Genomic DNA, 18811 nt, shown 5'->3' on the forward strand with positions numbered 1-18811 from the left:
GTTGAATTACTGAAATAAATGAACTTTTCCACGACATTCTAATTTATTGAGATGCTCCTGTATATATATATATATATATATATATATATATATAAGCATAAATTAACAATTGTGTAACAATATTGCATAACAAGATATAATATAATACAATAACAATATAATATAATATACAGTAATATAATATATAATAATATTTTTTTATAAACAAGTATTTAAGTCTTTTGCAATTTTGCTTCCAAAGAAAATGTGTCTTGTTTTAAATGTTTAAATATTCTTACTGTTCTTACCTGGAACACTAAACAAAATAATAATTATTAAATTACTTTTTTTTGCAGTGTGCAGTTTTTAATCATAGGTGCAAGAAATCGTTTTCTTCTCCAAAATGTTGTTTTACACCTCCCCCTTGTCTGTCCACTATACATTTGACCTCAATGTCAGCAGATTGCTCTGAATATTATATGTGGAGCTGCAAAGCTGTTAGACTGTGGCAGGCTTGCTTAGAGCCTGCTGGTTGGGAGAACTTGCTTTTTTCATCTCTTCTGCTCCCCACTCTCTTGTCCTCCAGGCCACCCACTTCTACTGCAGTGATGAATAAAACAAGAGACGCTGGTTTGTTACGTTTGTGCTGACTCCCTGTGTTTTAAATTAAGCAGCAGACAAGCGTGGCAATGCTTACAAGTAGCGCCTTAACACACATACTCTCACGCAGGTCACCAGGGGAAGGTCAAACGGCTTTTGAATACTTCGCTCCATTGAAAAGCTTCCACGCTGTAAATGGACCCTCTATAATAGAGAAGGAAGTAAACTGGGTCTTGAGCTCTGAGGTATGTGGTCAGGGGGGAAAGAGAGGGAGAGAATCCCATATTGGGTGGGAGGATGCTGTCGGTGGACCTTTTAAGTTTGATCCCATTCCCTTCTTCATTTCTGCTCATGCCTAATGTGCTCAGTGATGATGGATGATGAGCCTGGGCGCATTGTGTTAGATCTTGCATATCTCCAGCCAAGCTTGTCAGGAGCTGACCAACCTGCTTTTAAATTAATCCATCCCATTTCTCTCTCCGCCTCCTCCTCGTCCTCGTCCTCCATTCTCTGACACCCCAGACTGAGTGGAGCAAGGCTGTCTTCTCATGCAGAATTTTTCACCGAATTACATCAGTGTCAAGCAGGCGAATGCTTCCAGATAATTTACCTCTCAGCCGAAATGGATTTGCATTATAAATAAGTGAATATTGCCAGGCTGTGATGCTGCCTTATTCAAAATAGCCTTAAGAACTGTTAAAAATGCCTAACTGAGCACAGACACCTACTTAAAGTGTCATGATACTTGTTTATCATTATCTGCCTAAGTTTCAGAGTGCGGCTATCTGCTTGAAAATGTCACAACAAGCTAAATGCACTTGCGTATTGAAAGCTTGAGCTTAGCAGCTCCGTCTGAGAATCACTGAGAGGGTTGTCTAGGTTTAGAGAGGATGTCTGAGTCTTCTAACCTGTAATTATTGTTGATTTTCACACAGACCTGCAGTAGAAACATTCACTTTTCACCCACGTGCACCTTATGTATCTTAATAGATTGGCCTCTTCAGTGACAGGAATCAGGGCTCATGTTGGGATTCACTGGAGAATGTCAGTACTTAGAGCCACAGTTAAATAGCAACATTTCTACCTCATTACTGAGACCACCTGTGCATTTTCACACACTGACTGTGTCTGAATGTTGAAAAACGCTGCCTTCTTAAAAGTAGGAAGTCAACAAGGCGCATCCAAATGCGTCATAGTCTGTCTACTAAAATGTTTTTATCTGGCTTATGTTTGAAAGCAGCAAACCACGCTGCAAAAATGAGTTTCTCACTTAGTTTTTTTGTCTTGTTTTCCAGTATAAAAATCTAAACATATTAAGGCACATTTACTTCAGATGTAAAAATTTATCAAAATTAAGTGAGTTTATTCATGAAATATTATGTACCAGCAGAGTAAGAAAAATAATGTTGTTTTCCCTTTGAATTAAGTTTATTTTTCTTAACCCACTGGCAGACCTTGTTTTAACTATAAAGTCATTTTGCTTTACAAGTAAATTTATCGTGATTTAGGAATGTTTCGATATTTCTACTGAAAAACCAGACAAAAATAGTGAGAAAATCTTTTTTTTTTGCAGTGTATCCTTTGCTGCCTATGACATCCCACAGTCATGGCGTGCAAAAATGAAAATGGCATCTGATTAGTAGTGTATATCTCCCTACATGGACATATACATGATTATATACTGTCTAAATATCTGTACTTGAATATATAATTCAAGTACAGATAGTATCTTTTTAAGTATCTTTGGTATTGATACTATTATTACTATATATTTTATATTTCCACCTTATTTTTTAACGGGAAAGTAAGCTGTTTTGTACAGCTAATAACTGGAAGCGAATGACACCGGAAGCCAGACACATTAAATTTACAAATGGCCACGGTCGTTCTAATGTGAAAAATAAGATGGATACCATTTTTTTTTTTCACCAAACCTCCATTATTAAAAAAAAAAAAAAAGTCTTCAGTGTCACATGATCCTTCAGAAATAATTCTAATATGCTGATTTGGGGCTCATTATTATCTTATTATTTCTTACTATAATCAATGTTGAAAACAGTTGTGCTACCCCCCCCTCTTTCCACAGGATTCGTCCATTGATAGAAAGTTAAAAAGAGCACCTTTTATTTGAAATAGAAAATCTTTTATAATGTTGTAAATATTTTTCCATTTTAATCAATTTAATGCAATGATATAATACATTGGCTTTATATCTGTATCTGAAGTTGAGTTAGTTTCAAAAAAGAAAAGAAAAAACTATTATTGGTACAGTAACAAATGTTCAAATTTTATTTTCTTCAATTCTTAGACTGTGTGTCATCCCCAATAGATTAATATTTTTGAGTGTTTTGAATTTACTAACATAGACTATAGTAGACAGGATGCCATATGGGAAAGAGAGAGGGGGATGGGATTGCAAAGGAGGTTCAAACTTGGGTCACCTGAAGCACAAAAACATTCATCTGTATTGTTCCATACATGTATGTCAAGTTCAACTGTCCATAAAAAAGACTGGAACGGAAAAAATATTCAAACTTTGCATTTTTATAGACTGTTATGACTGTGTATGAAGGCTCATGTTATATTTAATGCACCCTTGAATGTAACCGACAAACAGCACTTTAAAATCCTTTATGGCAACAACGCTGTAGATACGGATGTGTTAATAAAGCATGCCTCCATTTAAGCCAGACAGAAAAGCATCAATATGTAACTGGATTCAGCCTCGTCACACTGCAGCTCTGATGAATGCTGAAAATTGACATTTTGGACTAATGGGAAAATATTAATTAATTAATGGGGAATCAGCATCCCAACAAGGCTCAAGATCAATTTCCATTGTAAAATAGCAAAAGCTACTCTAAATATGTGAAACCCATAACGGCACTGCGCTTGATGGAGTAGTTAAATAAATTAAATTTAAATGTACAGTTTTTTCAACTTGACTCCGTTTCAGCTGAGAAATACACATTATAGTCATTAAATATTTGTCTGGTTATGTCTAAAGCTCTCTTGAATTTGTTGTAGATCATTAAGCATGCATTATGGTGCCTTGAAGCTTGTCAGAAACCAGTTTCCTTAGGGAAGGCATGTAAAATCACTGGTCGGTTAAGTCTTTGACCTACAGATACTCTTAGGTGTTGGACCTCAGAGCTGTGAACTCGCTTCCCTGAATCAGGTGCAGGAACTTTCCAGCCCCTTGGGACTTTTTTATGTGAGCTCAGCTTCTCCATTCGTGGCAAACACAGACGTCGAGGACGCAGCGGGGAGCCAGAGCAACAATCGTGGAGCTGTAGGCAGAGGTGAAAATAACTCTTGTCCTGCCCCACTTTCCCTGGCTTCTCCTCTCATTTCTTCCGCGCCTTTCTTTCCGTCTGGTGGACAGCGTGACTCATTGTTGGACTGTCACTCTCTTAATGATGTCAAAGGTTCCTTCTCTAACTGGAGTCATGTCTTCACGTGCACATATGTCTGAGGACTCAGCAGCCCCATTTAAGCTCGGTTTGATTAAATGTCAGAAGCAAAGATGTGTGCAAAAGGAAAAGGTGAAGGACAGCAATGCTGGATGGAAATTGCTTTTGAGGGGCAGGGGAAGCTGGCAGCTCAATGCATTAATGATGAAGGGAAATTAATTTACATTGTAATAATGAAAGTGCGTCAGAGCCTGAGGGAGGGAAGCATGTAGTGTCTTTCGCTGAAGAAATGCCGTCTTTGGGAATATTTTTCAAATCGCTCTCAAAAAGGATAATGCGCAGCAGGTGTCTCATTGCACACACAGGTCATGTCAAGCCGTCAATAGGGAAAGCTTTTGCTGATGTTTTTTTTTTTCTGCCAAAGTCCTTTAATATGGCCGTCATACAGTCGCCTGAATGAGAATGTTCCCTGGTGTAAAGCTGAATAGATAACAGTTTTAACCACTTGTGACTCAATCACGGCTCCTTGTCTTGTAAGAGCTGTATTGTGAGAATCTCATAAACACAAATTACCAGTGACTATAGTTTCATTTGTATTTCCGTTACATAATTGATTAACCCACAGTGGCTTCTTTTGCATGAAAACTGTTTTACTTCTCGATTTAGACTTTCATATGCCACAAGATGATTTTCACACCGATTGTAAGGGTCAGTATTATGTTGTAGGAACGAAAGTCCTGGCTTTGTTTAAAGAGTTCATTGGCATTTGATATAGTTTCTTTACTTTAGATGTATGTGAAAACTGGTTTGCCTGACAATACAGGTTTTAGCTCAATTGCAGCTAAAGAAGTTAAATTTATACCATTGTTGTCAAGGCTGGGACTAGTTTACACCAGCAAACTTCCTTAGGCTGGTTTAAAGCTGTTTATATCCAGCAGGGTTATTGTCATTAATAAATACATAAAAGAAAACACTTTTTGAACTTTTGAAATGGTCAAGGTGGGAGATGAGCCAGATCTACCAATTGTAATGCTCAAAATGGCAGCTTAAAAGAGCCAACTGTTTGCTCTAACGCGTGCATTACACACAAAAGAAGTTTTTTATTGTCAAATTTTCCAGTTAAAATATTTAAAATTCTTTGAAACAAGATCAATTTACACGAGAAGATAAGATATTAAGATTTATAAGAGTTATTAAGAGTTATTAAAACATTTAATTATGTTTTCAAGTTAGAACAAGTCAAAAAAAAAAATCTTAAATGTTATACATCATAAATGTGCCACAATGCAATTCAGTTTGGACTTTGTTTGCTTCTTGCACTGTTACCCTTCATTGTGTTAATTGTGTCATTCTGTTCAGGTGTGTGTACTCAATTATCCTTGTTTGGTCTATGTATTTAAGTTCTGGTATATTCTGCTCTAGTCTGTCCGGTCTCGTCAATGTCTACGTTAATGCTACCTGTGTGTTGAATTACCCATGCGTTGGATTACCTTGTCATGATTTGCGTTTAAGAAGCACAATACTGTACTGTACATTATGTTATACCATTGTCAGATTTTATTCATGATTTGAAATATATTATTGAAGCACAATTTCGACAAGCAACAGAGATTTCAGTCTTTCCCCATTCAAGTTGGTAGGAGCTCACGTGGCCCAGGGCCAGGGGTGTTACAAATATGGCCTCAGAGTGGACTGATTTGCCTCAAAGGAACTTCATCACTGAACTTGGCAAAAACCAGTGAGCTTCTCACACTGAAGAATTGTCATGCTCGGATCTGATCCAGGCTTTTTTTTTTTTCTTTTTCAGTAAAGGCACATATTGCAAATGCAGTTGTTATGGTCATTGTGTAAACAAGCGTTTTTCTGAGGTGTTAAAACTACATGACAAATTAAGAAAACAAGGACAGAACAGTCTGTGTTTACTGGATATAAATCATTTTCTCACTTAGAATAAATATACTTTATGCCTTAACACAGTCTCTTTGGTTAAGCTAGTTATGCAGCGTGGTCGGGACACCTGCACACTGGCATCCCATGGTGGGAATCAGCATCCCAACATATTTATGCAGGTATTTCCAGCAGGGGTGTCATCATTGTTTTAATATGGTGATGATGGGCTTTGTTAAAAATAACTGCAAATAACCACAGCAGGTTGCCAGTCGTTCATGACAGTCTAATTAAATTTCACCCACGGCCCAATAAATGCAGGCACAGGCTTGAGGGTTGACCACCATACATCCTCAAACAAAAGCCAGAACAGCACCGTTTGTTTGCATGCTGGCAGATGACAAGAGGTCCGCACGACTGCAAAGCAAAAATTGAGAGTTATTAATGGCTGACAGTGCGTGGCGGGCCACTGCCAGTATGATAAACAGTGCTCGGTGTTGCTGTTTTTATATCACATATTATATCAGGCCATTACTGCACTCAGTGGTCTGCAAAGCTCATTAATCCGCTTTGTCTCAGAGGTGTCACTGCAAACCAGCCGTCCTTTTTAGAGATGCGCCCCGGTGGCCGTAAATATGCGCCTAAGATGCGGAATCCTCATGTCATCGCAATCTAATGCATCATCATCATCATCAGGCCGTGCCAATAGCTGAGCTGTCTTCATCATCACCAAGGACCACAAGAGGGGATTGGTGTTGCGAGTGCTTTATCCTTGTTTACTTTATCCTAACTGCTGTACTGAAGAGTAATGATCTGATTGACCTAAGAGGTCAAGCTTTGGCTGGTTAGTATGGTCTAGTTCAGATTGATGATTATTGATGGCCATACAACAATATCTAGATTTTGTTATTGTGGAAGTTTTAGTATTTTGAAATGGACTTACACTACTAAATTTGGAATATTGTGAAATATTATTCAAATTTAAAAGAACTGTTTTGTATTTTAATATAAATAAATATATAAAAGATATATAAAGATATAAATGTATCTTTTTTTAGGCTAAAGCTGAATTTTCAGCTGCCATTACGTCAGTCTTCAGTGTCACATGATCCTTCAGAAATAATTTTAATGATGATTTGATGATCAAAAAACAAACATTTCTTATTGCGTTTAAACCCATTCAAAAGTTGGGGGTAAGTTTTGGGGAAAAAATTAATTAATGCTTTTATTCAGCAAGGATGCTGAAAATCTAGCAAAGACTGGAGAAATGGCTGCTGAAAATCTAGCTTTGCTATAACAGGAATAAAATACATTTTAAAATATTAAAAAAAGAAAACTAGTAGTCATAATATTATTGTTTTTTACAGTATTTTTAATCCAATTAATGCAACTTTGGTAAGCATAATAAACTTCTTTTAAAAACATAAAAAAATCTTAATTATTCAGAACCTTTGGCCTGTAGTGCATTTCTCCCCCCAATCTGCTGCCTTTGACATCACAGCTCAGGATTGTCACTAATAAAGTGCCCATGAGAAAAAGTTCAAATTGCAAGCTTCCAGGCTATTTGAGCTGTGCCTTGGAGATGAATGCTAACGGATACCTCTCTCCAGGTATTACAGTCCTCCCAAGACTCACCAAAGATAGTTTCCAAATAGCAATTTGTTTGCAAATGCAACATGTGTCTTAGCTCCATTACACTGCCACCCTACTTACTAGGGTTTGCAAGACAGGGTGAACTGCAGAGACTTTTCACCCAGCTGTGGTCCTCTCAAACTGTCTAACAGTGACAGGCTTGACAGTGTGCACCAATATAGAGCCTCTGTCTGCTCTTACTGAAATGTAGGAGGGAAGAAGTCATCTTTTATTTTCTTCAGGTTATGGCAGTTCGCTGAGAGAGAACACATTGCAATAGCCGCTTAAGGCCAGTTATCCAAGCTCTTCCTCCAATAAATTTGACATTGTTTGAGAAGATCAGTTATTGTCATCAGTGTGACAGAATTATTGTTGCATTGTTCCATGTTCGTAACCTTTTTTATAACAACAGTTGATTCTTAAATATTTTTGCATTTTGATTGTCCTGTGCGTTTAACAATACATTACTATTACTTGATCTGTGGCATGTCCATACCACTTTTACTAGGGGATTTTTTACACTGTTACACTACTTTTACACTACTTTTAACTTGTAAATTGGCTCATTTCCATATACACCCGGCAAACCTGATTTTACACAGCATCTTTACATTTTCATAAACACATTGAAATGTAACACAAATAGTTTTACCGTTTACTGCACTTTGTTATTCCTTTAGTTATTTACCTGTAGTGGCTAATGAAGGTAATCAAAAATTTGCATCAATTAGCCAAAATAAGCAAATTGTAACACACCAGATACAAGAAACTGCTATTTGCAGGTTACAGTAAACTAATGCTATCAAACCAAAACTGGTTACTAGTAGTTAACTGTATATATAAGTTGCTTTGGTGGCAAGAAGTTGCATCAGGGACAGCAAATTGCTTATTGTAGGCTAATCAGTTTATGTTCTTATATTTCTATTTTGGATAGCTCCTTGATTAGCTGCCATTTCTTAATGCTGCTTCCCATTCCGATTTAATCCAAGAGGGTTTATCAGATTCTCTCAAAGGTCTCATCTCTTGGGACATGGCTAATTAAAGTTGGACCACCTGGCTAGGACCACCCATGTTATTGTGACCAGATGTTGTTATATAGTGACACAGAACTCTATGACGTCATGAAACCTGTTGCCCTTGATGTGTCTGCTTGAACCAGAAAGAGTGATATTTATTTGTTCTTTGATTTATTTGATGAAGTTGTCTTTTGCCTCACAACTCAATTGCCCAAGAGCTGCAGCCTCTCTGCCTGTTTAGAGCTGCAATCCAGCAGCTTGTAAATCAGAATTCGCAACTACCCTCTCATACTTGCGCAGACTTACACTCTCTCATTCATCTGAAGAAGAGAAGCCCCCACGGGATAGTGAGTAGGACTGATTAAGACAGGCAAGAATTTGATTCCTGTTGCTTTATTCCTCTTGAGAGTGGCTCCAGGATATTAATCTAGCCAGAGTTGCTTATGAGGACTCGCTACAGGCTCTTGAGCACTTTATTGTGGAATTACGTTTTGTTCTCAATCACGCTACCTAAGTAACTTCCAAAGAGGAAGTCTTTGCTGCAATTTGAACAAGCATCTGTGTCCATTCAACATTTATTTTTTTTACTGTTTTTTCAAGCATCCTGAGCTGTCTGTCTTTTCTGTTGTTTTTTTTTTTTTAATGAAACAACAAGAAGGTTGTTTTAATATAATAAATAATTTTCTTAATGAGTATTTTTGTCTTTTTTTTCCTTCAAAAAATGTGAACATCCTTACAACATGGGAAGTTAACTTGAGAAACAAATATGTAAGATATTGAAGGCTTGTTTTCAGCCTTGATCCAAACATTTTGAATTGCATTTTTTTTTTGTTTTCAGCATAAAACTCGCTCTTTTTTTTTAAATGAAAAAATACTTTAAGAAAAATATTTGCATAATATGCCATTTTTCTTGTGAAATAAATCTAATTTTAAAGATGTTATTATTACTGGAAAACAAGACAAAAATACTCATTAAGAAAGTAGTTTTTGCAGTTACAGCAGATTCCCTAATTGAATTCTGAATCACAGATGGTTTTAGTTGGCTTGATCATAATACCCTCATCCCACAGCATTCCCCATCACTACGGATGAAATATGTGGCTTTAGAAGCTTCCACCTTAAGTTTTGTTTCTTGACTTGGCCTGTTCACAGCTGACCACATACTCTAATGTGATATGGGCACATTGACTATCTCCTGTGTGGCACTTATTGAAAGAGCACCAATTTGTCCCCACGTACTTTGAAAATACTCTGCTTCAGCCTACTTCCCACGTCCCACTGAGGGTTGACAATTTTTTGATGTAGCTCTCATGTATACAGGTCGACAAAATTAAATTTCCTTGTACATAGATATACAAGATTCAATTTTAGGCCCCAAAATACATTTTTTCCGCTGCAGCTGGATCTGTAGAGACCAACCAGTGTAGATGAAATTGCTTAGAGAAACATTTACACTTTGCCTAAGCTTTTAGGTACCTGACGTGCACATATGTACAGATCATTGCGTGTTTATTTATATATTTATATATAATTGTCAGTCTACAAATAACCCTTTACCTAAAAGCTGGTATATTCTTTTACCTCATCTAGGATTAATTTATTGAATTAATAAAGTAAGGTGCTGAATGTCAGAATAATAAAACATTGATTTTTGGCACAGCGCTGCTGTCTGGAACTCATTTTGTTGTTTATAGTGATGATGTTTGTGCTGTGCTAGGCTTTTCTAAAAAATTTTTTTTTTTTTCAGTATGTACATAGTCATTAATCATTTGTTGCTTCTAAAACATTTAGATAAGTATTATATATATATATATATATATATAATATATATATATATATATAACCTTTTTTGTTTCCTATATCCTATATTGTTTGCATTACATCATCATCTTAGATGTGTTTAATAGTTAACAACACAAGATACATGTACTCTAAAAAAATAAAATGTAAATAAATAACATCTTGAGAGCTTCTCTCACATGAGAGTTTATTTTGGTCAGGAATTGGATAAAAGTGCTACAGAGCAATTAGGATTCTGCTTAAGTTCATTTCAAGTTTCTATTTCTGTGTTCTGTTGTCAACGGCATAATAAATATCCTCAAATCCTCTTGTTTTAGGGGCAATTTTTGATGAGTCTGCCAAAAAGGATGATGAGGTGTTTCGCATGGCGGTGGCTGATCTCAACCTCAACAACGATATCCTGGAGACAGAGAAGATCACTATGTCTGTGGAGTTTGTAGATGGAAACAACCCTTTCCAAGCAGTGCAGGAAGGTATGTCATTTGATTATTTAAATCTGTTTTCAGAACATACTCTTGCACATTTCTGGACTCATCCCTTTTAAATGTGAGCCTCATGTTAGAAGCAATTACAAAAAAATGCCAATAATCTAATATGTGCGTCCTCAATTCAAGTTAAACGATACTTAGAAGGGAACGAGACAAATTGGGTGGCTGGATGAATTGATCATGAATTGATGGATTAAATTAAATACATCAGTGGATAGGTAAATTGGTTGATAGTTCAGTGGTAGGTAGATAGATATGTACTGTAGGTTAGACAGATCAGTGAGTGGGTGAGTGAGTAGATAGATAGTATAGATAGGTGGTGGGTAGTTCGATAGGTTAGATAAACTGGTGGGTGAGTAGATAGATAGGTTAGATAAACTGGTGGGTGAGTGAGTAGATAAATAGTATAGATAGGTGGTGGGTGAGTGGTTAGATATGTTAGATAAACTGGTGGGTGATTGGGTAGATAGATAGGTAAGAGAGGTGGCTGAGCAGATAGAGAGGTTAGATAAAATACTGTACATACAGTATATAGACTGCAGTGCAACATATACAAAAATACATCATACACATGAACTGGTGGGTACTAAATGTTGTAAACAGAGCAAATGTAAAGCACTTGTTGAGACAAACAGTTGTAGGCAGAGGAGTCAAAACAAGTCAATGTTTCATGCACATAGCGGAAAAATCATGGAGTCTTATGGCAGTAGGCAGGAATGACCTTCAGTGGCACCCTCTGTTACACCGTGGAAGGATCACTCTGTTGCTGAATGCACTCTTAATTTCAGCAAACATGCCTTGGAGAGGGTGGGAGACATTGTTCATGATGTTCATTAAGTCGGACACCATTCTGCTCTGAGCCACTACCTCCAGAGAGTCAAATAATGTTTGCATGAGACAAAAGGCATGAATAGCCCACATTTGTTTACTTGCTGTTAAAAATATACGTATTATGATGTAAATAGCTTGGCTGAACCTATGAAGCAGCTTAAAGGGTAAGTATGGCTAAATTAGGTGCCTCTTTTAATCATTAGAACAAAGTCTTGCCTTAGTCCTCCACTTTATATGCTCACTCGGCCTGACGTTATGCAATTGTCTGGATTCAACACTTTTATACTGAAGCATTCAGAGGTCAGAATTATCTCAGCCTCTAATATTTGATTTAAGATCAGTGGAATGATCAAATAATACCATGATGCTGTGGTTTCCTCAAATTAGTGCTGTTAGTTCTTGGAGCAAGGCCATTTTCTGTTATCCTGTAAGAAAAAAAGGACAGGTACAAGGCCCTTGGAACGCTGCCATTCATGCATCAGCAGGTTCACTGTGCTCTATACAATTGCAGAGTTAACTAGCACTTAATCTAACTTTGGCATCTTTCTCTGTTTCTCCCTCTCTCTCATATAAGAAAGTTTTATATGCTTGGTCTTATTTGTTCCTAGGTTTTGTTTGTTTGTTTTTGTTTTTTTGCCAAACTGTTTCACTATACTTAACAATAGAGCAATAATGGATTGATCTGCTTGATTGTTTCAAACAGACCAGGAACTAAACTCAGACAATGTGTGATACTTTACACAGGGGGGAAGTCACTAAGTCGGGATTATGTTGGTATGTTGTTTATTTGCATGCGCTGTCTGCGTTGTTTTGGCACAAGATTCACTAAAGGATAGATAATAGTGCAAAAAGCCTAAAAATGAGTGCTTAGTGCTATTTGTGTAGCACAGTTCTCCATCATACAGGTTGCTTCTAAGTACCAGGTTGTGGAGGATCTAAATAGCATCATTAAAATGTGCTCAACTACACCGTGCATGGATATATGTCCCATCATGATGTTTATCTCCATTATTTGATCATCATTTTGATGAATTACTGCTGCCGTGATCAACAGAAAATATGCACAAATACCTCTTTTCAATAAATGTCTGTTTACCGGCTGCTTAGCATGGGTGGTAATAGTGCAACAGTAATTGGACTAGGCAAATGGCACTGACTGAGGCATGTTTGCGCTGAGAAGAATGACAATGGCAGTATAAATAGAGGCTAGTTAAGTTGGACTGCGGGTGGTTAGTGTGTTAGATGTAGGTTTATGAGCTAAAATGCCGTACACTACAGAGGCGCAGTTGTGTAGAGGACATTTATACGTAGTATAAGTGACTAATGTTATCTATCACATTTTGCATTTTTTTATTGGGCAAATCATCTCACATTTAATGAATCAGGGCTTTGATTTAAAAAAAAAGACATAAAAAATAGCCCACATTTTTCTGACTCTCTTTCCTCTCATTTAATTGTCTGTGATACTGTTGTGCTGGTTGGCAAGCATCTCAGCTTTTTGTTCTCCTTTGCATCTGAGTGTGGATGAATTCAGCGGCGCCGTCATCCATTTAGCCGCATGGAGTCTCAGAGGTGAAAGGGAGAGTGGAACATGTTGTAGTTGACCCTTTTATCTAATGGAGAGGCATTAACTAAGTACACCCTCTGCTATTGATGCTTCTTCTTGCTCACAGAAAGCGCTCCTCTTCTCCGTTTGTTATGCTTCGCCATCCTTTCTTTTGTTTGTTGGAAGATTCTCAGCTAGAGAGCCTAATTACAGGTGCACATGTGTTATGGTTCAGTATGAATGCAGACGATTCTGATTCTTATGGATGTATGATTCTGGACCTTGTTATGTATACCTCATTTGTTTAAACATCTGTTTATCTTCTCAAAGTCAGCTTCCTGCTATGTGATTAGATGAAACGCATCCAGAAAAGCTTGTCTCTCTTGTACAATCTGTTCTAGCTTGGAACTTTTTAACAGGCCAAGAGATAAAAAAAAAAACTTTTGTCAAAGAAGCCCAAGATTCGACAGATTTAATAGACTCTCTAATGCGTAGCTCAAACTCATAGTGCATCTGTTTCCTATAGCTCTTGATTAATAAATGTTAATGAGACAGAATTCAAAGAATTCACAATAATGGAGATCAGCATGCACACATGCTGCTACTTGTAGTGACTGTTGAGAAAGTTTCTGGTGAGAGTTATAGTTACTGTTAGCAATGCTGTGCAGAATTTATGAAAATGAGCAGAGACAACCAATGGGAGTGCAATCAGAGGCCTACAATAATAGCAAACAACAGTAGATAGAATTGGCAGCCACAGACTCTTTTTAAGAAGTCATGGTGGTGTGAAAAAATCTTTTTTGATCTTTTTATTTTATTTTACATTATTTAACATATATTTTTACGTGTATTTTACAAAGTTGTAATAATAAAAAAAATAAAGAATAATTTACTAATAATTATACAATATACTTTTATGGAACTGATGGAATAGAGTTACATCTAAAAACATTTTTTTATTTAGTTTTGGCACAATTCTGGGTTTGTTGATATAGTTTTGATTCAAGCATCTTCTGTATTTTATGAATTATACAAGATATATCTGCTATCTGAAAATTGGCTTTTAATTTGGTTTTTCCCACATCCTGTTCCATCAAAATACAATTAAAGAGAAAGAAAGAAAGAATGAATGAAAGAAAGAATGACATTTTTTTAAAAATTAACATTCTTTAGAATCAACTAGGGATGCCCCCTAATAGTCGACTAACCGTTAGTCAACGAGAAGAGGCTTGGTCGACCAAAAGTCGCTTAGTCGCAAGAAAAAGAAAAAAAAAATCCACAGGAAGTGGTGAGGTCATGCAGCAAGATTTTAGCTGGTGCCCCTTGCGTTGCCAATTCCACCACCGATCATTCACACAGATCTGCATAGCTTTATGACATAAAACAAATTACATATGCAATAAATCAGACGGTTGCACACAAAATAAATAAATAAATAAATAAACTGACATTAACTCAGCTAGCTATTTAAATTAGATAATTTTATCATCCAAAGGCATCTAAAATACTTAAATTAACATTTTACAACAATTTAAAACAATTTCAATCTTAATTTAATTTAAAGTTGGATGCACTGATCTTAACTTTTCGTGGCAGAATCCAATAATGATATTGAGCAAAAGACAAGAAAGAATGAAAATATGAGTATAGGAAGAATATGGTTAGTTGCTTTATTGGCCTATATTTTGATCTAAATTAGACTGTATAATTTCAAAACCTGAAGCAAAACCAGAATGGTCTGACTTTAGCTTTGTGAAATTAGGCTTCATCAAACACACCTAACAGCAGATGGGCTGAATGAAAATGCAAATTCACTCTCTGTCAGCAGGTGCATTGTTTCCCTGATTACCACTGTAAACACTAAATGCATTATACAGAGGCAAGATGAAAGGAAAATGCCATCTAAACTGTTTCTTAAGACAGTCAGTTCCCCTCAGAGATACATTCATACTTCGCACATTGTGAACAGTGAGCTCTCTCTGCCTGCTAATGTATTTTCTCCTCTTTGCTATGAGTATAGGAAGAATATGGTTAGTTGCTTTATTGGCCTATATTTTGATCTAAATTAGACTGTATAATTTCAAAACCTGAAGCAAAACCAGAATGGTCTGACTTTAGCTTTGTGAAATTAGGCTTCATCAAACACACCTAACAGCAGATGGGCTGAATGAAAATGCAAATTCACTCTCTGTCAGCAGGTGCATTGTTTCCCTGATTACCACTGTAAACACTAAATGCATTATACAGAGGCAAGATGAAAGGAAAATGCCATCTAAACTGTTTCTTAAGACAGTCAGTTCCCCTCAGAGATACATTCATACTTCGCACATTGTGAACAGTGAGCTCTCTCTGCCTGCTAATGTATTTTCTCCTCTTTGCATCTCTGGCCTCTGTTAACGCTGTTTACAGACTCTGAAATAAAACAAAAAAACTTCCGGTTCCGATTTATGGCCGATGGTCGATCGGTGCATCTCTGCTCAAATTCAAATATTAAACTGCTTTTATTTTGGTGGTTTGCAAGCAAATAAATAAATGCACTGCATGTTTCAGAGTGAAGCGCTGCGTGTGTTGGGCTGCACTTGAACACATTACCCGCTTCACTCTGAACTGCAGATCATAGCCTTGGTATTTTTATTTAATTTAATCACAGCCTTCGCGATATGACTATGGCATTAAGCCATAATGCGATATCGATTACATGTTGATATATAGTGCACCCCTAATTAAAAAAAAAATTAATTAATTTGGGCGCCCCTAGCATTTGCCTATTGTGCCTATGCGACGGGCCGGCCCTGCCAACAGGATGCGCTTTCTGCCATCTCGGCCTCTGTGAACTTGAGCTTGAAACTCTGTGTATATTTCCCTTACAGACATGAAAAATATATCTATAGAGAGTGAAATGTCTACTTTCAAATGAAACAATTAAAATCTGATTTTTTTTTCGCAGATTATGCAATCCATATGAAACTTTGCAAACTTGCAAATTAAGAATTTAGAGGAAAAAAAGGCGTAATTACCTTTTTTATTTTTTATCATGTAGTAAACAGGCTTCCACAGAAAATTCTGTGATGCATGTACCGCAAGCTTAAAAAAAATCCTGTCACTATGGACACTATGGAGCTGTGAAAATACCTTTCCTGGAAATGTTACAGTGTGTCACTCAGAAGACCTCCATATAATGTTTTCACAGAACTGTATACTGAAGCTGCCTTGCATCATGACATTGCTGTTAAAATGCAATCTGGTCCTTCGTGATAAAACTGATGTTTTTTATAATATTCTGCTAGTTTCTTACAGTATGTCATGGGTTTGACATTGTGATGAAGTGTGGTGCGTTGTGGGAGATTTTACTTTTCTTTATGAACAATGATTACTGTGACATCTATAGTGCAGGGTCAGTTTATATAGAAATATACTCTCAAGAGAAAGATAAAGGGACTAATTATAATGATGAGTGAAGATCTGAAGCTATTTAAACACAACAGAACATGCATTTCAGACATTTTACATTTAAAAATACATAAAACATTAATGATTATTGCATCACTTCAGACTTTTCTTTCTGGGGAATTCTGAAGCAGAATAGGAAAATTGGAATTGAGGTTTAACAACATTAATTTTTTAGAGGTAGGTAAAGTTGTCCCAGACAACACATCATCACTGTTTTTGTTTGCACTGGCTCTCTAAATTTAGCTGAGTCACATTTTAAAAGCAGCCTATCAATTATTAATTTCTTGGATTTGACTCTAAATCTCTGTTGAACTGAGGCTTTTCATAATTGATGACGGATAGCAAGGTAAGCTTACTTTCAGGCTGGTCATCCTCTGCTGTTGGAAACCACTGCAAATGTGTTTTTATTTTAGAACTGTTTACTTAACTTTAAAAAAAAAATAATTTTTTTTTATCATTTATTCCATAAATTAAGTAGGTTGATAACACTTATGGGAGTTACAGCTGTTAAACTCAGCTTTAGGATATTTCAAACGACATAAAAAAAAACTACTAATACTACTAATATCTCAAACTACAAAGAAGCCTCAAGCATCTTAAGTTAACCTCTGGGGTCGAGGGTGTTTTGGGGCCTGGAAAAGTTTTGACATGCCCTGACATTTGTGCTTTTTTCAGTTGCTTACAAACATTTGAATGTCTAAAGTTTAATAACACTGTAATCAGCACAAACTGGGCTACAATAATATGTGAGCAGCATGTATGTACGTGATTGTGTTTTTGAGAAAACAACGTTTATGCGTACTTAGTGAAAAACTACAATTTTAAAGTCACCGAAATAAGGCCATAAAAAACTGGATCTGAGTTTTTGCTTCAAAATTATGTGAAAATCATCTTACTCACTCATTCACAGAAAACAATAAAAACAATATAATTTTCTAAGACACTTTTTGTGTAGAAAAGGTATATGCGAGTAGGCGTGAATGATCATGCATAATGCTGTGATTCACACCTGAGAAGACAAAGGCCTGCATAATGAGCTGCATAATGAGCTGTCAGGTGTGTGACTGAGAGGGAATTGCTACAAGAAAGAATGTGAGGAAAAAAAGAAATTTATATATTTTTTGTTTGTAGTTTATTTAGAATACATATAACTATCACATAAAATAACTCATGGGAGAGTGTGCATCACATGGTCTTAGCTGTGGTCCAGGTTCTTGTGCAGGCAGGAATCCCCATTTCCATGACCAAGTGGGCTGCTTTGCTTTGGCTCTCTTTGCAACAGGTTCTTTTACACTGTTATTCTCACATCTGAAATAAAAAAGCAAGCATGCTGTTTACACAAACTACATTATTAACATTATTATGATGTTCACTGATACTAGTACTAATTTATCGAAACAAAGAACACAATTACCACATAGCAAACATAGTTTACCATACAGCAAATAAATCAAATGAAAGTAACATCTGTAAAATAGTGAATGCACACTTACTCTAAGATTCTGAATGGAGTTGAAAACTGAACGAGCGCCCGCTTCCTGTGAGAGATGCAAGTGAAGGCAAGAGTGGTGTATTCGGTCCTAAAATAATTTTATAAACAATTGTAAGCATTTTTTCCCACAGTACCTTAGTATAGTATGCATACTTCATGAGAAAACAGAATGCCAATAACAAAGAAACTACATTTTAACACTATCAACCACAAATAATATTACCATATAGTCTAGGCATAATAAAAGTACAATTACTATACTGTGCACTTACTCAGTATGATTTTCCAGCGAACTCAAAACTGAACGACACATGTGCCTTTCTTGTGCAATTATGCCAGTGATGCAGCCACAGTCCTAAACAAAAATTAAAACAGTTTCAAACATTTCAGCGTCATTACTCCATAAGACACGGGTATAACACATTCAAAATATTTACACCAGAGCAGATATTCATGAACAGAAGCTTAGTTACATTCATAAACACAAGCATGCTTTGTATGTAGGCCTATACAATCCAAAAACTATAGTTATAAACATATATGGCTATATTCGTGAACAGAGAATATCCTATCACAGTAAAGTTTTGACTAATCATTCTTACTGACATTAGGCTAGTAACATTATAACTCATATTACTTTTATATCGTATTTCTGTCTGTTATAGAACATAAAAAAA

At 36.3% G+C, this 18811-nt stretch overlaps 1 protein-coding gene and 1 long non-coding RNA gene across 4 annotated transcripts in view; one reads left to right on the forward strand and one right to left on the reverse strand.

Moving 5' to 3' along the window:
* LOC107711862 (glutamate receptor ionotropic, delta-2-like) overlaps positions 1-18811 on the forward strand; it is a 423523-nt gene that overhangs the window by 33392 nt on the left and 371320 nt on the right. For all 3 annotated transcript variants that reach the window (XR_001636744.1, XM_016516928.1, XM_016516929.1), the window contains exon 2: positions 10645-10800. Coding sequence is in view for 2 of the 3 variants with exons in the window: in XM_016516928.1 (XP_016372414.1) it covers positions 10645-10800 (156 nt within the window). In the remaining variant the exon portion in view is untranslated. The remainder of the gene's footprint in view (positions 1-10644; positions 10801-18811) is intronic.
* LOC107711863 (uncharacterized) lies at positions 17692-18435 on the reverse strand. The gene is made up of 4 exons (XR_001636745.1): positions 18407-18435; positions 18136-18222; positions 17832-17950; positions 17692-17720 (listed from the first exon to the last, which is right to left on the reverse strand). It is a non-coding gene; the product is annotated as an uncharacterized LOC107711863 (long non-coding RNA).

This window comes from Sinocyclocheilus rhinocerous, unplaced genomic scaffold (genome assembly GCF_001515625.1).
Source record: "Sinocyclocheilus rhinocerous isolate Xijiao unplaced genomic scaffold, SAMN03320098_v1.1 scaffold988, whole genome shotgun sequence".
NCBI lineage: Eukaryota > Metazoa > Chordata > Actinopteri > Cypriniformes > Cyprinidae > Sinocyclocheilus > Sinocyclocheilus rhinocerous.